The following is a 22,451-nucleotide window of genomic DNA, read 5'->3' as shown; positions in this document are numbered from 1 at the left end:
GGGCGACCCAAAAGAAACCGTAATTTATTTTTACAAAATTGTGTATTTATTTTTACACATTTGTATTTCAGTCACCTTCACAGTGCTCTCCGCATGATGCAGTACACTTGTCGTGACGTTACTTGCGCTGCTCAAAATAACCTTTACTCGTCAACCTCAATGCCTTTCAGGGCTTCTGCCGCGATTTTTGTTTCACCTCTTCTGCATCGGCAGTCTGTTTTAGTTTGATAACTCTTCATTCCGGGAAAAACAACAAACTGACACGGGGCGACACCAGGTAAGTAGGCAGAATGGGGCACAGGGTCGATGTTTCTTTTCGTCAAAAAAAGCCGAGCACTAAGCGAGGCGTAGGCAGGATGACAACCCCAGTTGTTTTGAGACTGATTTGTTTACCGTGACAATGCGCCTGCCGACACTGCGCTGAGTGTTGGGAGTTTTCACCAGAAATGACACGATTCTCATGCCCCGCCCTCCCTATACATTCAATATCACCCGATGTGACTTTTGTATTGTTTCCCCAAATTAAAAAAAAGTTTTCAAAGGGAAAAAGGGTTTGTCGATGTGGAACAGAAAGCGGGAGAAGCTCTGAAAGACATTCAGACCAACGAGTTCGAAGGTTGTTCTAACGATTGGAAAGAAACGTCTTGGCAAGTGCGTTACATCGGCCGGGGTTGGAGGTGCTGGAAATTTTAGCGTGTGAACATAAATACAAAATTTTCTAAAATTAAGTTCTGGATTCTTTTGGGTCCCCCTTCGTTTGTGGGAATCGGTGTTGATTACGTATCTACCCTTGATGTAGATTGATGAAGAAGTTGCCAAGCTTCTTCAGCTGAAGGCGCAACTCACCGATGAGGAGCCCCACAAGTTTGTCCTCAAAACTGCCAAGGTATGTCTGCCTCAGATTTCGAAAACTCTCTCTTGTTGGTTTATCAACTGGTAATGTGATATAGACATACGTATCAGTCTGTTTTAGTTGCGATTTCATCACAAAGACCTTCGTGTTTTGTTTGGAGTGTGATACAGTTAGCATGAACGAGCAATTGCTGATTACCTACATGTAAAAGGCAGAGATAAAAATAACTACCATAATTTGATAGAATGGGCTTATGCAGGGTGCCAACCCAGACAATAAACTTGCACATTCGACATTCCTTTGTACGAGTGAAACATAAAAAGTGCCAATATTATGTTTGTGTCTTGCAACATACAACATTGTGGATTGCCCCTGGTCAGAAAACATATTTTTAAACTGCCCGCAGAAAGGCAAGGTTTGTGACAAAAAACATTTCCCCCTCTCCCCCCACCCCGAAAATATTAATCGCTGTAATATTTGCGTTGTGCCGTTGAGGCAGCTAGTTTTTACAGCGGAGCTGTTAAGGGCTAGTTTCCCAGGATCGTGCACCCCGCAAAGAAATGAGGACACCGAACTCTGAACACCTACCGCCATCTATGAGCGATCTATGAGCCACGTATCAGGTTGCTGTCGTCACTCATAGATGGCGACAGCCTTCCCACTCTGGCTTGCCGACTTGTGGGTGGCCATTACTTTCCATTGTACAGCTCCGCTGGTCTTCCTTCTTCACCAGAGTGGAAAGGCTGAAAGTTTTTTTAAGACGACATTCGTTCGAGCAATTGAAGGAACTCGGAACACTGACTAGAGGGAGTTGGTGATGACTGCTTTCTTGGCACGATTCTTTCTAGGGAACTAGGGACCATGGCCCCGCACAGATGGCACTGCGGGAGCGCGTCTTCAAGACGATAGTGAGCTGCTTCAAGAGACACGGGGGAGAGGCCATCGACACTCCTGTCTTCGAGCTCAAGGTGACTCGCAGCCGCACAGTAACCCATTAAGAGTACTGCTAAAGTTACGATTAAGGATTTCTTTCCCGAAACACTTTCCAAGTTGCAACAAAATTGTGGTGACTGTATAGGCAGGTTTGCACGCTTGCGGTTGAGGGTGACCAGCCACATTGTGCTTCCTCGTGATCGCTTACGGCAGGAGAGTGCGCCAAGAACACAAAGGATACACTGGAACGCCGGATAATAATCACAAACAGTGAGACGACGACGGCGGTTGTGGCGCAGGAGACAGCCGGACGGCTCTTCAGAAGCATCCTGCGCAGGCGTGTTATGCCAGTCACGTGGACACCGCTGAGCACCAACAGAAAACGTTGCTACCATTATTCGTTATGCTTTGCCCGGAGAAGTAGAAACAAGCAAAAGGGGGCAATGATGAGGACGTTTAGCTCAATGTTGGCTACGCCCGTGCCGTAGCCTTGACTACGCTGTTGGTTGTGCCTCAGTTTGCCCACCGTAGTCAGCCAATTTCGGCAACTCGGCGAGTTGCAAAGTTTGCCGGACTGTTTAAGAAACATTCAGACAGAACTACTACGTCGTAATATTTGACATGTGGTCTTTCTAGATGATACTGAAGAGTACTGCATCGTTCTTTCAAAAACAAAAATGAAGCAGAGTTGCCCTTTAAGACCTTAAATACTGCATTTAATGCATTAGAGGATTTGGGAGATAAAGGTGGCCGTCGGTTCTTCGACGTGTTGCCGTCGTTCGCGACGTCTAACTCGACGTCTGCTGCGTTCCTTCCGCAGGATACACTTACGGGCAAGTACGGCGAGGACAGCAAGCTGATCTACGACCTGGCGGACCAGGGCGGAGAGATCCTGTCCCTGCGCTACGACCTGACGGTGCCCTTTGCCCGCTACGTGGCCATGAACAAGATCGCCAGCATCAAGCGGTATCACATCGCCAAGGTGTACCGGCGGGACAACCCCGCCATGACCAGGGGCCGCTATCGGGAGTTCTACCAGTGTGTGAGTACCGGTGCGCTTTTGTCGAGGTACTTACTTGCATGGTGGTACCATGTTCATCGGGTTACTAAAATCTTTATTTACAAAGTAAAAAAAAGGAAAAGAAAGGGGTCATGAAGGACGATGGCACCAATTTGCGTTTGCGGTGGATAACCAGTCTGCTCTCAGTTACAGTGACACGACATACCAGTTTTGCACGCCACTTCCCATATGCAGTACACTAATCTGAGTGTCCCCACCACCTCCGTGTTCCTTGATCTTGGTTTGTCCCATGGGCGACCCGTACAATGATTTTGCTTTGCGAGTCCAGAATTCTTAGGTAGTGGCCTGCAGGTCTGCAGAGTGCATCTGCAGGAGTGCACCTGCAAGGTCTGCAGGAGTGCACTTGGGTCCTCAGTCTCAAGCAACCGCAACTGACCTCGCCTTGCTTTTTTTTTTCTTCTAATATTCTTCGTCCCTTGCCCCTCATCTTTTCTCATCACAAATACATTGTGAGCTGTCTTGTGCCCAACAGATGGTACTATCCTGGTATTTCAATCTATTAGGGTGTGAGTACTAATGCCTTTTTATTAAGGTGGTATTACGTGGGCACAATGTGAAGAACCACATGCCCAAAACGTGGTGCCATGCTGGTGTCATGTTCTACCAATGTGTGAGTACTGGTGAGTTTCATCAAGGTACTACTGGTACTCATTGTACCATGTGAATAGCATGTGACCAGTCTCTTACCCATATCATGGTTCCATACAGGTATTAGCGTGTTCTACCAGTGTGTGGGTACTGGTGCCCTTCCGTCAAGGGACCCATACTCGCACGGTGCCATGTGAGCAGTCACATGGCCAGTACATGATATTGTGCAGGTATTGTATTCTATCAGTGTATAAGTAATGGCACCCTTCCATCAGGTTAATAATCATACATACATTGTACCGTGTGAGTATCATGTGAGCAGTCACTTGCCCAAACCTGGTACCATACAGGTATTGTGTACTGCCAGTGTGTGAGCACTAGTGCTTTTTCATAGACATACCAATGCTCACATGGTACCATGTGAATACAATATGAACAGTCATGCTCCCAAAATGTGGTACCATGCCGGTATCATGTTCTACTAGTGTGCGAGTACTTGCGCCCTTTTGTCAAGGTGTTGGTGCTCACATGGTACCATGGGGGTGCCATATGAGCGGTGACATGCCTAACACATGTAGGTATCATGGCTTAGGCATGTGCCTTCTGATGGCTGGTGGTTCAGCATGATTGAGTGGGCCTGTCGTTGCTTCGGAAAAGGATTTGCATCGACAAGCTTTCATTTGGTCAATTACGGCCCTCATTTTTTATATTATATTGGATCAAACCTGTTATACCGTCAGGTGGTGCAGGTCGAGAGGAACAGTTTATTTCCTTTTTTTATCTCTCACTTAGAAATTGAGTAATTGAGTAGCAGGCGTCACATACAGATGGTTTTATTGTTGCAATCACATGATTTTAAGTCAACACAAAGGTGGATGATACTGGTGTTATTAACTTGCAAAAGAATGACTGCTGCTCTGTGGCTTCCAGTAGTTTTCTTTTTGAAGTTGCATGATTTTAAGCACACCTGTGCTCTTACATGCAATTTAGAAGTCTGTACGAAATGCTATGGTACTCAGCTTGACTATTCTGTTAGTAATGCCAGTTTCCTTATGGAACCTTGGTTGGGTAGTTACGAAAGTTGTTAAAAGAATACAGCAACATTCATTCAGTTGATGTTGTAAGACGGTAGTTGTCACAAAGTGAGATGCTCTATACGTGCTTTGCATAGGTAAACTGCTTGAGTTTAAGTGTCATTGCAGCTTATCGAGGACTGCTCTCTCGTTGTCTTTTCGTGGCAGGATTTCGACATAGCGGGGCAGTTCGACCCAATGCTGCCGGACGTCGAGTGCGTCCGCGTCCTGACGGAAATTCTTAGGGACCTGGGACTCGGCGACTTTGTCGTGAAGGTAGGTGCCGCCATGGCGCCCGAAACGCATCTTCGACCGGTGTCTTTTCCTCGTCCTAGGAAGTGGTCCCTCAATTTCTGCCCGACGAAGTCGTAAAAGTATCACATCGTTGCATGCCCCGATCCTGGTGGCGACGCAGATGCCTGTTCCATTGCATGCCACTTTTCATCTTGACGGTTCGGGGAAGCTACGGCAGCTAGGAGTCGGGACGCCATGAAGGGCGGCGACACTCGCGTTTGCCCATTCTTTTTACCATAACATGCAGCACCAACTGCCGGGATTGCAACATCCGACGACGCAACACGTGGGCACCTGCGGCGTCGTTTGTCACCTCTATGGGACAACATTTGATGCATGGGCGATGTGGGATGCTAAACATGCCAGTCGAAGAAGCATTGAGCCACAACACTCGGGACAATGACGTTATGGTGTTGTTTTCTCGAGCGTTTGTTGTAAATTTTTTTTGGGGTGCACGTTTCGTGAAACTGCAAAGGAGACGGCGTCGCCGGAATGGATGGTCGTTGTTTGCCATCTGCTGAGGTTAGCCCAGCCAATACGTGTGTTTGCGTTTTCTAGCTAACCGGGAAACTAGAATAGAACAGCATGAACTAGAAGTGTGCCCACTGAGCTTTGCAAACACCTTCTGCCACGGATAAAGTGGTGGAGCCAGGCGTAAGTTTGGAGCTTTTTTCTTTTATTATTTTTTTTTTTTTCAGATGACCAGATTGACAAAATTTAACTGCATATTAAACCCGATTGCAAAAAAAAGGCACAATACCTAGAAATGCGTAGGAGAGAATATATATGGACAGAAAATTTGTGCGTGTTTTCCGTTGTTTTGACTCCCTCCGTGTGTGTCGCTTGTGCCAAAAAGGTCAACCATCGGGAGATCTTGAACGGGATGTTTGAGTTCTGCGGCGTTCCGGCAGAAAGCTTCAAGACCATCTGTTCTTCGGTGGACAAGCTGGACAAGGTGAGCTTGTTCTTCCCAATGGCATGCTTGTGGATTTGGCACAGCAGTGATATCATGCCATGGTATTTCCTACAGGATGACATAGATGTTAGTGTGTGTATGAACAGCAGCAACCAGGGGTTTCCCCATAAAATAAAATTAGAGGGAATGACTGAATTTTCAGGGGTCTGGGAGGGGGAAGAGGAAGGGTAGGCACAAAGAGGCAATTTGTTTTCTCTATTTACTTCACTCTTTTCCAGCTATTTCTTTTATTTTTGTTTTTAGTGGGAAGGGGGGGGGGGGAGTAAAGATGCATGCGGGGTGAACGACGGGGGTCCTGGAACTCTACATTTACCATGGCAGTTGAAACATTTATTGAAGAATGCGTAATCACTAGCAGCAGTATTGATTGTGTTGCTTTGGAGATGGTATGTTGCCAGCACAGCGTGTACTATAGACATTGACTTGAAGGTAGGGTAGCATCAGTGTTGTAGGCGTTACCGAAAAAAAGTAACGAAATACGTTACTCGTTACTCCACAAAAGAGATGTTAGTTCAAAATAAAAAGAATGCGTTACTGTTACCGATAAAAAGTAATGCACGTTACTTTTGCATTACTTTTTTAATTATGAATTACATGTTTTATTGTTTTGACGTTACAGGTATACATAAGTTCCATATTTCATGAAAAAATATGTCTATGCAGAAACTGAATATAATTATTTTATTTTTCTTTCGGTTTCACCTAAATACTGACAAGAAAAAACGCAGCGAAATGCAAACAACAAAGAAATTGACAGACTAACTTGGTGCCTAAAAACACGAAAAAAATTCAAATGTATTTTTTTTTGGTCTTGGGAGGAATAAGTAACGGGTAACGTAACTCCTTTTCTCAAAATAAGAAACATAAATATGTTACCTGTTACTGTTTTGAAAAAGTAACGAGCACGTTGCATGTTACCAAAAAAAGTAATGCGTTACCGGTGACGCTGTTACTTGTAATGGTTTACCGTCAACACTAGATAGCATACCTACAAAAGACGATTGTTGACAGGCTATGTATGGCGTTTCATGTTGTAGCATTACTAGATTTGTGCGAACATTTGAACTCTCAAATAGTAGCTTATAATACGCTATTCGATATTTGCTTGGAGATGAACTGCAATAGTCATGCTTTCCGAAGCCTTGATCGTGTCGGGGTAGCCCCATTGAGTGCGCTTCTTTCCGAGCACCGGTGCACTGCGGGGAAGCAACATCTGCGAAGCTCGCTTCCGCGGGTGTGGCTTCCCCGCAGTGCACCGGTGCTCGGTAAGAAGCACACTCAACGGGGCTAACCTGCCAGGATGAACATTTAGAAAAGTATGACTATTGCAGCCGCGTGTTTAGGAGTAAAGTTAATTTTCGAAACAGAATAGCGCACGCGCGCGCCTGGTATGTTTAAACAGGAATGGAAGCTTGTGCAAATATTGATACCTACATTGCGGTAAAATTTTCCATATTAAACTGGCATGCATGGGCATATGTTAGGCAGAGATGCCTGACAGCTTGTGTTAATCATATGTGATTGAAGAAGAGATATTGGTATAGAGTCGTACGCCTTTAGAACGAACGCCTCTACTACGAAAACAGCTTTTTAACGAAGTAAAATAAAGCCACCGCCTATCTCCTATATGTCCTATATCTGTTGTCTGCATTTTTGTTCGACCGACACTCCGATCTTCGTCAGGATACAACACAACCTTTAGTAAGAAGAAACGGCAAAAAAAACATAAAACATTTAATAAGAATGTCAAGCTCAGCCTGAAACGGGCTTGCGCCCTCGAGATCCATGCTTCTGAGCGTGCGCCCGTAGCAGACGACGCACGGCAGTATCCCCGTGTTTGCGCACTGTCTGTCTGTGTCGTGCTGTCTGCCGATGCTGTCTGTGTCGTGGTGCGCGTCGTTTGTTTGGGTTGCAAAGTCTACCGTGTTTGAATACAAGATTATTTACCCAGAAATTTGAAGTATTAGCCTCTTGACATCCGCGGCCCTCACCAAGAAAATTGTAGCGTGGGAACCCACACTACCGAGAAAGCATTTAGTTATAGGAACATTGTTGCGTTGCTCGGTTACATTCGTTTATTACAGTCACGGCAGATATATTAGAACAGTTTGTTTCACTTGCTTCAGTTGTCCTGCCAACCATGCAGTTTGCAGATCTTAACTAGAGGAGACACTCTCTCCTCATTGCAATGCAGTAGATTTGTTCAGACTCCAAAAAGCTTACCCACACTATGGCACAGTAAAAGGGCAGAGGAACTCAATAGCATGATAATTTCCAATACAGCTCTAACTTATCTTCATTCTAAATATTTATATTACTGCAAAAGCTAGACGTTACAAAAAGCATAGAAGCTGCGATTTCACAGCCCACAGTACCATAACTGGGTTGGAATTTATTATTTTTTTAATTCCCACGTTGATGAACCGATACATCCATTTTAGAAGGAACAAATATTCAACATAAATATTTCAGTTCAGCTGGAGACAGGCATCAGTCGTGGTGATCCATGCTTTCCAACGTCTGCCTAGAGCAGACGACGCACCCACAGAAGCGATTATATAAATTTGGGCCGCACACTGGCAACACGATTCAATCTTCACTGAAGCACCGAACAGTACTGCATCCTTTTCCGCTAGAATTGTTTTCCCACCGATAGTATGCGGCAAAATAAACGCAAGAATCTACGCCGTCTCGCGCGCGACCGTGGAGAGCCTATGGGGCGGCCGTTCTCCTATCCCCGCTTTGATGATGATGATAGTGCAACCGTAGCGCCACCTCTAGGTCGATCTCGAGGCCAATAAGCTTTTGCTTAGAATGAAGCGCCTTCGCTTAGAATTCGGGACCCAAGTTTTTGTTGACGCACATGAAACCTCCACAGAATACTAACCATAAACAACCTCGCTGTAAAAAAAAGTGGTAATCGAATTCAAGATGACTGGATGAGCATCGTACCGGCGTGCGGTCGTGTATCACTACTGCGTGGTGCACGTTAAAGACCCCAGGCTAGCGGTTGTACCGCACTGGCTAAATTGCTCATCTACAGTGTAAACCAGTGTCGCCCCTACTGGCAGACCAACCTTACGCTGTATAAATCACTCAAACGTCCAATTTGACTTTGATTTTTTTGACTGGATTCTGCAGCGTGAGCTCTTGCCCCCCGTGCACCAAGCTGTGCCACCGTTCCCCCTTTTGATAAGTCAATTGTCAACATATGAAGCCTTGTTTCTGATGTCGCTCAGACCGTGTTTGGTGTATGCATCAGTATGCGATATCACAAATTGGGTTTGGTGTGATAAATTTTTTTGTGTTCAACTTCTACAAGCAAGTCACCTGTACTACGAAAAAGTCTGCCGGTCCCGCAGACCTCGTTACAGAGGCGTTTGACTGTATAACAATAATATGTACAAATCCCCTCGATTAGGTATAGTTTGGCATTTATAAAGGTTTAATTTTAAGTCAAATGTGTCATTTACATGCCATCCCAATGGAGGCATCATACTTTCGGAGGCCACAGTCAATAAATGTAGTTAGATTAAACTTAGATTAGAAATGGACAAGTGGAAGCTTGGCAACAACCTTCACAAGTTCAGCTGGTCTTTCGTTTAATTTAAGCATTTTCAGTAGTGAAATGTTTAGAGAAACTATTTGATATTAGAGCGCAGCTCTTAGGGGCCGGTTTCCGGCTTAAGCGGCGTCGGCGTCAACGTAACCGCGCGGTGCATCATGGGAAATGTCCCATAATTAGGGTTCGGAGTTTTCGGTTTAAACCGATAAAAACCGAAAAAAGTACACCGAATCTAATTTCATAAATTCGGTTTTAACCGATAAAGGTCAGTTTTTAGGTTCGGCATGTTCCGTTTAAACCGATAAAAGTATGTCGAATTCCTTTTCTAAAATTCAGTTTTAAGCGGAAAAGGTCACTTTGACCTTCCCGTCGTACCGCAGAGCCGTGGCGAAAAGGTGGAACGACAGTGTCTAACGAAACGTGTCCGAATGTATGGTATACACGGATGCCATCACGACGTTTTGGTTTAATGCGATCATCGATCGGACCGTGAAGTCCGAAATGCTCCATGACTTCGCCATGTACGAGCGTGTTTTCGAACTCGCAGTAAGGAAGACTGACTTGGAGGAAGCACTGCATGTTGTGTTGTGCTACAAAACGTCGCAACGTGTCTCTTTTGACAGTCACAATTGGTTGATTGGCCGATTATGGCTCAGGCAGTGCTTCATCTCCTCAGCCTGCCAGGGTCCAGTGTTAGCGTTGAGTGGGCATTCTCGAAGCTCAGGGTCATATTAACAGGAAAGAAAAAGTGCGGATCAACGAGGAGAACGTGGAAAAGTACATGTATGTGCACTATAATAAGATCACATAATCCTGATGTACCAAGGCGAAGTTCTACGTTTTTTCGACACAGGCTTAGTATCCGACTTGTTCGTGCTTCCGTTTTTATTTTTTTTTTTAACAGTTGCACACATTTTTTAAATAAAAAAGTTCATTTATTTTCCGGCGTATCTGTGCCGTTATTCTTTGAGTGATCACCAATATCAGAGCTAGAAGGATCTATATCTGATCCAGTGTCCGTTGGTGTTTATTTTATATTCACCGAAAAAAGCCGAAAAACTTTTGTGGGCATAAATATACGCCGAAAAAAACCGAAAATTGATTTTTTAAATAAACACCGAAAAAAGTACGCCGAATTTTGAAAAAATAGAAACCGAAAACGCGGAACCCTACCCATAATGCACCGCGCGAGCCCCCCCCCCCCCCCCCCCCCCCCCCGGGGTCACGTGACCGTGGGGGGCATGTGACCCCCCGAGGTCACGTGACCCTCTGAAGTCACGTGACTCCCCGAAGTCACGTGACTCCCCTGAGGTCACGTGACCCCCTCCTCGAGGTCACGTGACCCCCGCCGATGACGTCATCGACACTGATGATGTCACCGGCATCCACATCGTCATCGTCATCATCACTGATGACGTCATCATCAGTGATGATGACGATGCGGGTGCCGGTGACGTCATCAGTGATGATGACGATGACGATGTGGATGCCGGTGACGTCATCAGTGATGATGACGTCATCAGTGACGATGACGATGTGGATGCCGGTGACGTCATCAGTGATGATGACGATGACGATGTGGATGCCGGTGAGGTCATCAGTGATGATGACGATGCGGATGCCGGTGACGTCATCAGTGACGATGACGATGTGGATGCCGGTGACGTCATCAGTGATGATGACGATGTGGATGCCGGTGACGTTACCGACATCCGCATCGTCATCGTCATCATCACTGATGACGTCATCAGTGACGTCACTGATGTCGTCACCGGCATCCGCATCGTCATCGTCATCATCACTGATGACGTCGTCAGCGACGTCACTGATGACGTCATCGGTAGCCGCATCGTCATCGTCACTGATGACATCATCAGTGACGTCAGTGATGACATCATAGGCATTGGGGGTCATGGGACCCCCAAGGTCACGTGACCCCCCAAGGTCACGTGACCCTCCAAGGTCACGTGACCCCCCCCCCCTGGTTAGTCTAACCCCCCCCCCCCCCCCCCAGCGCCCTTCCCTCCTCCTCGAGCTGCGCTCTAATTCGGCGTTACAGGGAGTTGTAAGCGGCTTTCACTTTTTTAATTAGAAAATATTTGGAGGATACTGCCACTTGCTTTGAATTTGCTTCGAGCTCAAAACCCACTTTTCTCAAATGCCTAGACATCACCATAGACATTTAATCAACTTCTCTATTGACAAGATAAAGATAGACGTAGCCATAGCTATATCTATCTTTCTACGTACGAACGAGACACGCGAGCAGAATTCAAAGTGGACACGAAAATTGTGTCAAAATTCTCAGAGCCATCCTCGTGAAGTGGTGCAGAAACAACAATGCTGCCATAATGATGGCAGATTATGCAAGCGGCGAGTCGCCGTGACACACGTGACACACCTAGCCTCTGCCATAGTCAGTTATGTGGACATGAATTCAGAACTAGCTGTAGCTAGGACTGGCTACAGCTAGAACTTGGTTATGACTCACAAGCCACACGGCTACAGGCGCAGCCATGCTGCCTACGGCTCTGTGTAGATAGTCATAGGATAGGGAGCATGCTATCGACGAAGGAGGCACAGGCGACCGGTGGACTCTAGGTACAGCAAAGAGGGCATGGAACTTTATTGATTACTATCCCTAGAAAAGGTAGACAATGACAGTCCTCAACAGACATCATCCTGCACACGAGTCGCTCGCTCAGCCTTCTCGGTTGTCTTTAGAATAGGGCAGTGCTTCCAAACTCTGGTACCCTGCGACCTACGAAAGGCAGACAATCTCGCGTTGCAACCCCCTCCTCCTGGCTTTTCGTGATGTCGCAAGCTTGTCAAATTTCATGCATAAACAGTAATACACGAAATTGACGCTAAAATTTTCTCTGGCAGTTAATGTCGTCAGTGAGTCAATCAACTGGGCTAACAACCATAACCAAAAAAAATAAAGAAGAAATTGTGCCAGCTGAAATGATTGCATTTAATGACTAAAGTGACCTTGTTTGTAAGCGCATGGCTTCTCGAGACAAGGACAAAGTTAGACATTGCAACTCTCAGTTCTGGATTAATGTTTAGCGGCGACTTGCACTCTGCTTTCGTCGACACCACCACAGACAAGCCAAGTTTGTATTCTTTGAGGTACCTGCGCCGCTTTGCAATTCCCAGCTGTATCTGTCGTGACTCCCTTCTGGATTGCTACCCACAGTTTGGGAGACGCTAGAATAGAAGAATAGAGTAAACAAAACTGCACTAAGCTCTTGACTATGTTCTTGGTTGTGAGAAAGATACATGCTAACATCGAGGTACAAGCTAATAGGTCACATATTTGACAAGTTATAGTGGATATGGGAGCCATCTTTCTCGAGGACTGGCTCCGTGGTCTAAAAGTTCCGTTTCAGCCTCTGTGGGGCAAAAAGGTTGGAATGCCGAGCTCTGGTTGGCTCTGACTGGCTCTGATTGAAGGATAGTGGGTAGACCTCAAGGTAGCTTGCTTTGAGGTCTACCCGCTACCCTTCAATCAGAGCCAATCAGAGTTCGGCGTTCTGACATCACCACAGCCCCTGCAAAGAAAGCAGACAAACTTGCGCTCCGTGTACCATGTGGAAGACGAGGTGGTTGGTCTCGTGCCTAAGGTGTCTTTGGGGGTGGTCTGACTTGAAACCCCAATATTTCTGTTTTTCGAGGGTCTGCAGGGTGACGGCGTTTCATGTAACTTTCTGCAGCTTCCCTGGGAGGACGTGCGGAAGGAAATGGTTGAGGAGAAGGGGCTGCCCGAAGACGTGGCTGACCGGATCAGTCAGTTCGTGGTTCGGAACGGTGGGTCTGGCTTCTCGCTCGTTTTGCCCAAAGGCCCACTGCATCTCATGTGGTCCTTGTACCATCAATTATTGCCAGGGTGCCTGGGACGTGTCTGCCACCGGTGCACTGCCATGTCTTTTTTGGTTCGTTGATTCTTGCTTTGTGACGTGGGAACGACGTCGAGATGTCGCTGGCCGCAATTCTGGTGATGGTGGAGTGGTGGAGGTAGATACTCCGGATGCCTGTTCTGCTGTAGCTCGCTTCTGAACCGGCCAGTTGCTAGAAACTAAGTGGCCTAGGGTTCGGCAGAGCCGTGTATAGAGAGAGTCTGGTCCATGGGAGGACCTGGCGGGAGCCGGGGTGGAGCGGCGAAAGCGGCGGTGCCGCCAGCACCGCATATTCCCCCCGTGATGAACTGGTGAAGTAAGAACGTGGTGAGATGACCTTAAAGGAATTGCGTGTTGTGGCGTAGGTATTTTTTTGTTTCTGGACGATGCTGAAAGTACATGAATGTATAAATCTAAGAGATTGGTGGAAAAGCGGAGTTTCAAGGTGCTAAGTGCGTTTACTAATCCAGGAAAGGTGACGAGAAAAATTTTCTGAAACACGAGGCGCAACTGTGAATGTGGGGTGCGCGTTCGGAGTTAAGGTCAAAATTCTCACAGAGCTGAATCCGCATTTTTGTTGTCCACTCAGTCGTGGCCGCGACAGCGGTCGCCGGCGCGAGAGCAATAAAAAGAAAGATTGAGTTCGTTCTGAATGTCGGTGTGATGACAACGTCACATGCATTTCCTTTTCAGTTACAATGAGTCGCAAATTTCAACTCTAGCGTGCTGAAATGAAATATCTGAATACGTCCTTACCTAGAAATTGGCATTGGAGGGTATTTGTAAAACTCATTGCCTCCGCTAGTGTTGGTCACAAGGGCTGTCAATCATCGCGCCCAAGGTCATTTAAACAATTTCAGCCAATGATGTGCCCTTATTTTCGCCCTCTCCTTACCAATTAGTGACCAAGCTCTCTACATATACGGCTCTGGGGTTGGGGTGCCGCACCGACAGCGCGTTGTGCATCTGCTCGTCTCTCTCCTCAATGCCTCTGCAGTCAGCTGCCAGAATTGCGACAGCCATAGCATTCGTGACAGCACCCATGGTACTGGGGACGCTTCCGGATGTTCTGACGTTTCATGCATGTCCTTAAACCCGAAACGCACGTACGAGGAAACCGTCCGATCCGACGTCCGATCGCTGCTCCGGCTCATGTCCGAAACATATGCTTCCGACCGAGCTTGCGCTGCGTCGTTCCGATGGTTCTGATCGGCTCCGCCCAGTTCCATGACCAGTGCATGTTGCCTGACTTCCTACGATCGCCCTTCTACTTTTCTTGGCAATGCAGTGCAAGGTACAGGCATGCGTTCCCTCTCCCATTTTGAGTGCTGAATAAAGCTCTGGGCGGGCTCTCCTCTTCTCCCCGGAAATGCCGAGAAAAGGAAGAGGGACTCACAACCAACCGTATCCTTGCTCCTGAATAGCCCGCTCCCCAAAACGTGACGTCCTCATGACGTTCCCGCTACCTGCGTCGTCATTGGCTGCGGCCATCCGACCACCGCAACCACCTCTGGACATTCGATCGCATGCCACAACGCCGTTCCGACGTTGCGACACAACGAAACAAGCTGCGTCCGACCGTCGTATTGCCTGATCGGACGTCGGACGGTTTCGTCGTACATGTGTTTCGCGCTTTAAAATGTTCATTGAAGATTTGTGCCACCTGGGAATTTATTTGATGACTTATGTTTTGTTGCCCCTGGGGCAAACATTTCAACACATGGACGGTGTAGACCATGCCAAAAAGCGTCTTTTGTACACTACCGTCTTTGTCTACTGGGCTGTGTTCTGAGCATGCACACTAGATTTTTTCTGCCGTATATCAGGTGCCGTGCACGCGTCCCAGTGGCTCAGCATTTTTTGCGTGGGTTACAAGCACTGGAAAAGGGGGTACAGCGAGAAAGTTTGTGTGCTCCTTGCAAAGGGGCTTACAGTGGCGACGCCCGACCGAAGGATTGCTCTGGCTGCCATCAGACCTGGAGTGAAACGAAGTATAGAAACTCCGAAATGTTTTGGTCTCTCTGTATCTTTGGCCGCACGGTGAACGAAAAGTCTCTTTTGCAGTTTTGGTGACCTAGCTTTTCTCGTTTCTATCGCCCGTCTGGCAGGTGGAAGAGACCTCGTCGACGCCCTCCGGTCCGAGGAGCTTGGAAACAATGCTTCGATGAAGCGAGGTCTCGATGACATGAAGCTGTTCTTCGACTACTGCGACCTGTACAACATTACCAACAAGGTATGTTTTGTCCTATCCACAGAAGGAAAGGTGGTCTTGGAGAAAATTGGCAGCTGTATCTCGGTCCATCGATGAAACTGGGGTTAGGGTTGCCACCTTTCCTCAAAGAAAAAACCAGCTATTCCGGCTGGGGAGTGGGGAGGGAGGTGGGCGGTGAGTAATTACGTGAGATTGAACTAGTAAAAAGAAAGACACAGTGTTGACAGTCTTAGTTGATACAGAGATTCAATTTATTTTGACACGAGTTTCCCAAAGTGAAATCCAATAACATAGATCTATTAATACATCATAGCAGATGTAATTACACGAGTACACAACACTGAACTCAATAACATACAGAGATGTATACCATTTATTCAAAATTAAAGCTCCAAAAACAAATCTCGTACACTCATCCTGTGCAGCAGGAACAGAAACGATTATTGCTGTTTACATAAAAATGCCTGCGAATTAAATAATGCTTCAAGTAAAAATGGCTCTAAGACACAAAGCATGATACTCGGCGAGCAGATTTAGAGCATAGATCTATTATTTTCAAAAATTGCTGGTTCTGGATGTTTTGGTAGTGAACGTGGTTACTGTTGCGACCGTTTATAACGAGGTCGCCATCACATGCGCGAAGGTCTAGCGCTAGCGACAACGTACCTATGACATACCGACGAAGACCGCGGAAAGAGTCTAGACTTGAAAGAGGGGGGCAACTCCATTTTAATGGCGAACGCCTCCTGAGCAGATCAGCTCAAGTGCGCCTGCATTTAGTTGTCTCGTGGCCAGCGTGGCAAGGAAACTGGGTGGAGAGGCGGACACGTTTGCAGACGGTGAACGCTTTCGACTCCTTGCAGGGTGCAGCTCATTTTGTAAACGCGGCCGGCAAACCACGCAACCCCAATCGAGCAGTTGCCCCCTTTCTTAAATCTAGGCTCTCAATGCCGACGAAATGCAAAATTGAGCGCGAACTCAATGCCGTGCGCGCTTAGTTTGCTTCGTGTTCCGTGTCGGCATTGCTAGTCGGTGTGGTCGCATTCTGCGTGAAAGTCTAGCTTAGCACAAACACCGATTCGGTAACTCATCGCCACTCAATGATGACGAGTCCTGGCACTGCCGGCACCTCGACGAAGGCGAAGGCAACCTCCATGAAACAAGAACCGTGCCACCATCCTTGACGAAGTGCGCATGAACGTAAAGAATGCCGTCCATTGATGGCTTCCTCCACAGCGGTCATCGCAGCTTTCGTTAAGGCTCGGGACGCAGTCCGTACGTAGCTCGCTGGGTATTCTTTCGATTGTAGCTTCACGCAGTTGGCGAGAAGCGGCTTAGATCTTGCAGAGAGCGCATAGAGGGAAGCCTCGACCGCTTTTTGCAGGCATGATAAACATGTGCCCATGACAGTGCGGGCCATTTTTGTTTTTTGCGTGCTACTTTTATGGAGTGTAGATATAACAGAGTAGCGGATATAGCGAAGTGATATCAGATTCCCTTCAACTTCGTTATAAGCGGTCCTGACAGTATAGACCATGAGCACCGGCACAAGCCTGTGGCTTGAAAGTTTTATGGTCACTCGTAAATTCGTGCAACGCGAGCATGCTTTTATACTTCTCGAATCATAAATTACAAAAGGATTGTGTCCTCGAATTCAAAGCGATGTCTCGCTCGCCATTCTCTGATCTCCTTCGGTAAATCACAAGGACTCTGTATGTGGTACACTGAATCGTAAATGTGCCAGCTTTTTACCAAAATGTTGTTTTCTTTGCGGCTAAGTAGACAATTTCAGGGACCAGGACATTGTATACGAATTTAGCTTAAAAATAAACAATGCATATGCCTATTCGCGACTCCAGCGAACTATAGGGGGCATGCTTGTCAGCCGAAAAGGCGGACGAAAGGAGGTTGTTTTCGTCACTCAGCACGCGGACCACCATAAATTTCTTGCACTGCAGCGTAAAATCAATGCTGCATATGAAAGCAAAGCGATTTTTAGCCGCTAAAAACCTTCTTCTATAGTCAGTGCAAAGGAATGAGACGGTGGAAGCATAAAAATAATTACTGGAAACAATATTTGTTTCTATGCTACCTACGAGAACCAAGTAGCGATAGCAGACGACAGAGTCAAAACGACCTCCTTTCTTGAGCTTCTTGGCGTTGCAGCTACGCGGCATTGATTTTGCTGGAGTTGCCAATATACCCGATAACATTGATGGTCTGGACTAGTAGCCAGTACAAAAATCGCAGTGGCGATGGGCGTGGCCGTCGGGGCCTTTGCTTTCACCTCCCAGACCGGATAAATGCCTTGAGAATTGTGTTTATCTTTTTTCTTTTTCAGATTTCGTTTGACCTGAGCTTGGCTCGTGGGCTCGACTACTACACCGGCATCATCTTTGAGGCCGTTCTCAAAGGTACGTCCTCCCTGACTGGCAAAAGAAAGAATAAAACAAACTTGGGACGAGGGATGACAAACATTTGCAAGTCAATGTTACCAACACAATCTTCCATTAATGTGAACATCCTCCCTGTTTGCTGTTTTCTATGCGGTTTATTTGAGGCTGGAGAATGGTCTTCAGTCTTGGGGAAGGCTGTGCTAGACTGAGTTTTCACCATAAAGAGACAACATCAAAAAACGCCTCGGTACCTTTTTAATGTTGCGAAGGATGTGCTCTCGACGTTTGCGGCGTTTCAGAACCCATCAACAACGATATCGGGGACCCCTCAAAGGAGAGCGTCTCGGTGGGAAGTGTGGCAGCGGGCGGTCGCTACGACACCCTGGTCGGGATGTTCGACTCCAAGGGACGTAACGTCCCCTGCGTCGGCATCAGCGTCGGCGTGGAGCGCATCTTCACGCTCGTCGAAGCCAAGGCCAAGGTGGGTCTCTGTCCTCTGCGTCAAGGCCTTTGAATAGTAGACACCTCGAATCTGTGGAGAGAGATGAGCATTTGTCGTATCGGTAGCTTAGCCTCCCGTTGCAGAACAAAGAGCTTTCTCCAAATTGCGAGCTATAGGAGTGTACCTTTCGTGTAAGGCTCGTCAAAGCATTAGGTGCCGTACAGAATCAACCATCTGCGATAAGTTTTTAGGTCAAACTTTCACCTTCGCTTTGTTCACATTCAGCTCATTGAAACAAACGGGGAGAGCCCAAGTACCGTGTTTTGTTATGATTGTACGTCAATTTAATTCTAAAGCAACACTGCATGTCAAAAAAAAAAAAAAGAAAAAAAAAATTGGGTTTATCAATGGCAGCCATCTATTAATTGCTGAATTGTGATTAATGCTTAATGATGCTGTTGTTCCTGTCGTTATCGCTGCTACATTTGCAAAAATCTCCGTCGTCCTACGAAATCTCCCGCACTTTGCAAGCAATCGCATCTTCCGCGCTCGCGTCGCACGTTGCAGACAGAGAACAATTGCGCATTTCTGCGATGCGGGTGGTGAACTTGACCTCTAAAGGCACATTCACACACTTGCCTCTGCTTAGGACCCAGTTCTCGCAATCTCTTGCAACGAGTGAACGCGCCTGCGCCATCTAGAAGGTTATTCTGGAACTGCATTTCATTAGAGCGAAGGTTATTTTGCAGTATTTGCGAGATAAAATGTACATACCATCTCATGTATGTCATAACACTGTCATAACACAACCTGTCAACGAGCTGTCATAACACAACCAGTCTCACTCAAACGCGAGTCTGCAAACCGGCCTTTAGGGGTGAATGGAGTATGGATAGCGCAGGGGGGCCTGTTCAAACAAAATTTATTGCACGGCCCCCGTAATGTGAGGGTGGTCTGTAGTGTTAACCCGGTTCCCGTTTATATTTAACTTCGACGTACGTGTTCCTTACGGATCTGATTAAATCAACCGTGTTGTGCGTTTCGGCAGGCGGAACAGACCAAGCTGCGCACGAACGAGACGGAGGTGTTTGTGGCTTCTGCTCAGAAGAACCTTGTGGCGGAGAGAATGAAGATCTGCTCTGAGCTGTGGGACAATGGGCTCAAGGCAAGTGTGCTAAAGCCGCGCGGCTCCGCTTCGCCGCAATTCGATAAAGAACGAATGCTACAGCCCCTCAGAGCTGGTCGGAGCGGCGAGCCGCCTCGGTGGCTCCGAGGCGAGAGCGCCGGCCTACGGATCACTAGGTGGCGGGTGCGAATCCCGACCGAGGTGCCCGCAATCTGACGGAGGCTTATTGCGGAGAAGGTGCCGTGTAACCGAGCTTTCGGTTGCACGTCAAAAGATCCCCAGGTGGTCCAAATTAATCCTCAGTCCTCCGCTGGGGCGTGCCAGATGCCCGTCGTAGGTTTGGCACGTAAAACCCCCAAATTTGACTTTTTGATTTTTGGTCAGAGCGGCGGAGGCATGCGGCGGCCCTTACAAAAGGCAAGGGGGCGAGGGCATAACCCAAGCAGTCGGTGGAGAGGGGAAGGAGTAACTCCCCTCCCACCCGGACTCTATTTTGTGTGTCCCGGATGTCATCGTCGTCCCCCTTGGAGTCTCGCTCAAAGTTTCGTACAAGAGTCTTTTCTCTCTTCCTCGCTCGTGGCGTTGACGGCACCACATGCACAAGTGAGGTCACGTGCGTCCCTCCGGCTGCGCTGATTGGCTCCCTGGGGTTGTAGAAATGTGCCGTCTGCGAAGTTACGGCAAGACGAAGTATGCGGAGCGCAAGTTTGTCTGCTTCTTTTGGTTTGAATGAAGGATAGTGGGTAGACCTCAAGCCAGGTTGCTTTGAGGTCTGCCCACTATCCTTCAGTCAGAGCCAATCGGAGTGGCGTTCTGACGTCACTGAAACCCCCTGCAAAAGAAGCAGACGAACTTGCACTCCGCTAGAAATGTTCCACCCGGAAGTAGAACAGACCCGGATTTATGAGCCTCGTAACCGTCACACAGATTTTACCGATTTTCTATGCCGTCGTGTAAAAAAACATTTTTTTTAAACAATATTTTTTTAAAGTTAACTGTTAAAACATAGTTCTCCCAAAATTCCTTCCTCCCCGCCTTCCCCACCCTTTCAAAAGTAAACGGCAAACTTTTTAGTGCAATATTTAATCAGCGAGGTGGATTTTCGGTTAGAAATTATTCCAAAATGCTTCATTTTTGGGGGTCGACGCCATAAGCTCGAAATGTGGTTCGCAAGATAAATACTGCTAGAAATTTCATATTTTTTTAGAGGAACGTTGATTTTCTGACATCCTTAGCGTCCTAGCCAAACAATTTAATAAAAAAAAAAGGGGGGGAGTTTACTTTTGTTTAAAGTTGGGTGAAATGCGCCCATGCAGCGTTTCCTTCATCGTTGCGGGGTGCCTCCCTCTCCCAACAGGTGGAGCACTCGTACAAGCTGAGCCCCAAGCTGCTGGGGCAGCTGCAGTACTGCGAGGAGCGGGGCATTCCTTTGGCCATCATCATCGGCGAGTCGGAGCTGCAGAAGGGCATTGTCAAGCTGCGCAAGGTCACCACCAGGGAGGAGGTGGGTCTCCTCGCTCCTTTGCTCGTGGCATTTTGGTAAGTTTTGGCGGGCTGTTTCGACACCTCCGATTACGTTACCCGGTAACGACACGACGCATGCTCAAAGGCGTCGACGGGTATTGTTCTCGGAGTCGTCTGAATGATCCACTAAAACTCTTTCTTAAAGACCGACGACCAGTTCACGTTTTCCACTTTTCCCTCGCTTCCTCCTCTCCCCCTTCTACCCGGTCCACCGTTGCCTCTTTCCTCCTCCCCCATGGGGAGGAGGATCTTCTGCCTTGCAGAGTCTCGGGTCTGGTCGTTGGCCTTTTTACATGGAACGTGTTCAAGGGCCCACGAGGAAAGTACCGAGATACGAGGAAAAACAGTGACACATTCGTCAAATTTAACACTTTCCGATAAATTTGCCCAAACACCATCTGCTAAACTTGGCAGACGATGCTCAGGTGACACCATCAACGTGGCGTCGTTAAATTCGACACAGACATCAGATTTGATGTCTGTACTCCTTTAATGCGATTGGCATTTCGGGAATTGCGTTGGCACCCGCCGGGACTTTCGAACGCGATCGAATTAAACGATAAATTAACCGAGGTGGAAATAACGCGAGTTTACCGTACACTTACATGTGTCCATTTCTTTCTCCTCTGTTTCAGTTCGAAGTTCCCAGGGACAAGCTGTGCACGGAGATTAGGAACTACCTGACAAACATGAACAATGCATAAAAAAAAGCGTCCAGCCACAATTTGTGTTTCTTTTTTTTAACCTTCGCTCGATTCCAGTTGGCGTCTTCTTTGCCTCTTTTTCTGTGAACTGTGAATTAGAGCTTTTCAGAACGATTGTGATTTGTCCAAAGGAATTGGATGCTGTTGCCGACCGATTTTTCGGACTCTGAGGGGACCCCAAAATTGTTTGAATAACCAAATGGTTAGAAAAATCGATTTCAGCCAAATTATCAAATTTCCGTGCATATTCCGCTGTGTATTAACCATTTTCTACTTGTTTGATGTTAATTTTCAGTTCCCGTGCAACTTGCACGGGAAGTTCCTCACAATTTGTGTTTCTTTTTTTTAACCTTTGCTCGATTCCAGTTGGCGTCTTCTTTGCCTCTTTTTCTGTGAACTGTGAATTAGAGCTTTTCAGAACGATTGTGATTTGTCCAAAGGAATTGGATGCTGTTGCCGACCGATTTTTCGGACTCTGAGGGGACCCCAAAATTGTTTGAATAACCAAATGGTTAGAAAAATCGATTTCAGCCAAATTATCAAATTTCCGTGCATATTCCGCTGTGTATTAACCATTTTCTACTTGTTTGATGTTAATTTTCAGTTCCGGTGCAACTTGCACGGGAAGTTCCTCACAATTTGTGTTTCTTTTTTTTAACCTTTGCTCGATTCCAGTTGGCGTCTTCTTTGCCTCTTTTTCTGTGAACTGTGAATTGGAGCTTTTCAGAACGATTGTGATTTGTCCAAAGGAATCGGATGCTGTTGCCGACCGATTTTTCGGACTC

The 22,451-nt window shown here is 47.0% G+C and overlaps 1 protein-coding gene across 1 annotated transcript; it reads left to right on the top strand.

Annotated features, from left to right (window-relative positions):
- Window positions 1–802: 802 nt before the first annotated feature.
- LOC8026499 (histidine--tRNA ligase, cytoplasmic) lies at window positions 803–21,686 on the top strand (the record flags this gene model as incomplete). The annotated part of the gene is given in 12 exon segments (XM_040222094.3): window positions 803–886; window positions 1,702–1,821; window positions 2,607–2,828; window positions 4,697–4,804; window positions 5,679–5,777; window positions 13,080–13,173; window positions 15,371–15,495; window positions 17,816–17,888; window positions 18,170–18,351; window positions 19,361–19,477; window positions 20,796–20,942; window positions 21,598–21,686. Coding segments are annotated over 12 exon segments (1,440 nt in total), but the record flags the coding sequence as incomplete, so codon positions are not given.
- Window positions 21,687–22,451: the final 765 nt, after the last annotated feature.

This window comes from Ixodes scapularis, unplaced genomic scaffold (assembly GCF_016920785.2).
Source record: "Ixodes scapularis isolate PalLabHiFi unplaced genomic scaffold, ASM1692078v2 PGA_scaffold13__105_contigs__length_92229423, whole genome shotgun sequence".
Lineage (NCBI taxonomy): Eukaryota > Metazoa > Arthropoda > Arachnida > Ixodida > Ixodidae > Ixodes > Ixodes scapularis.
Note: the sequence above shows the minus strand (reverse complement) of the source record. Positions and strands in the feature narration are given on the sequence as shown.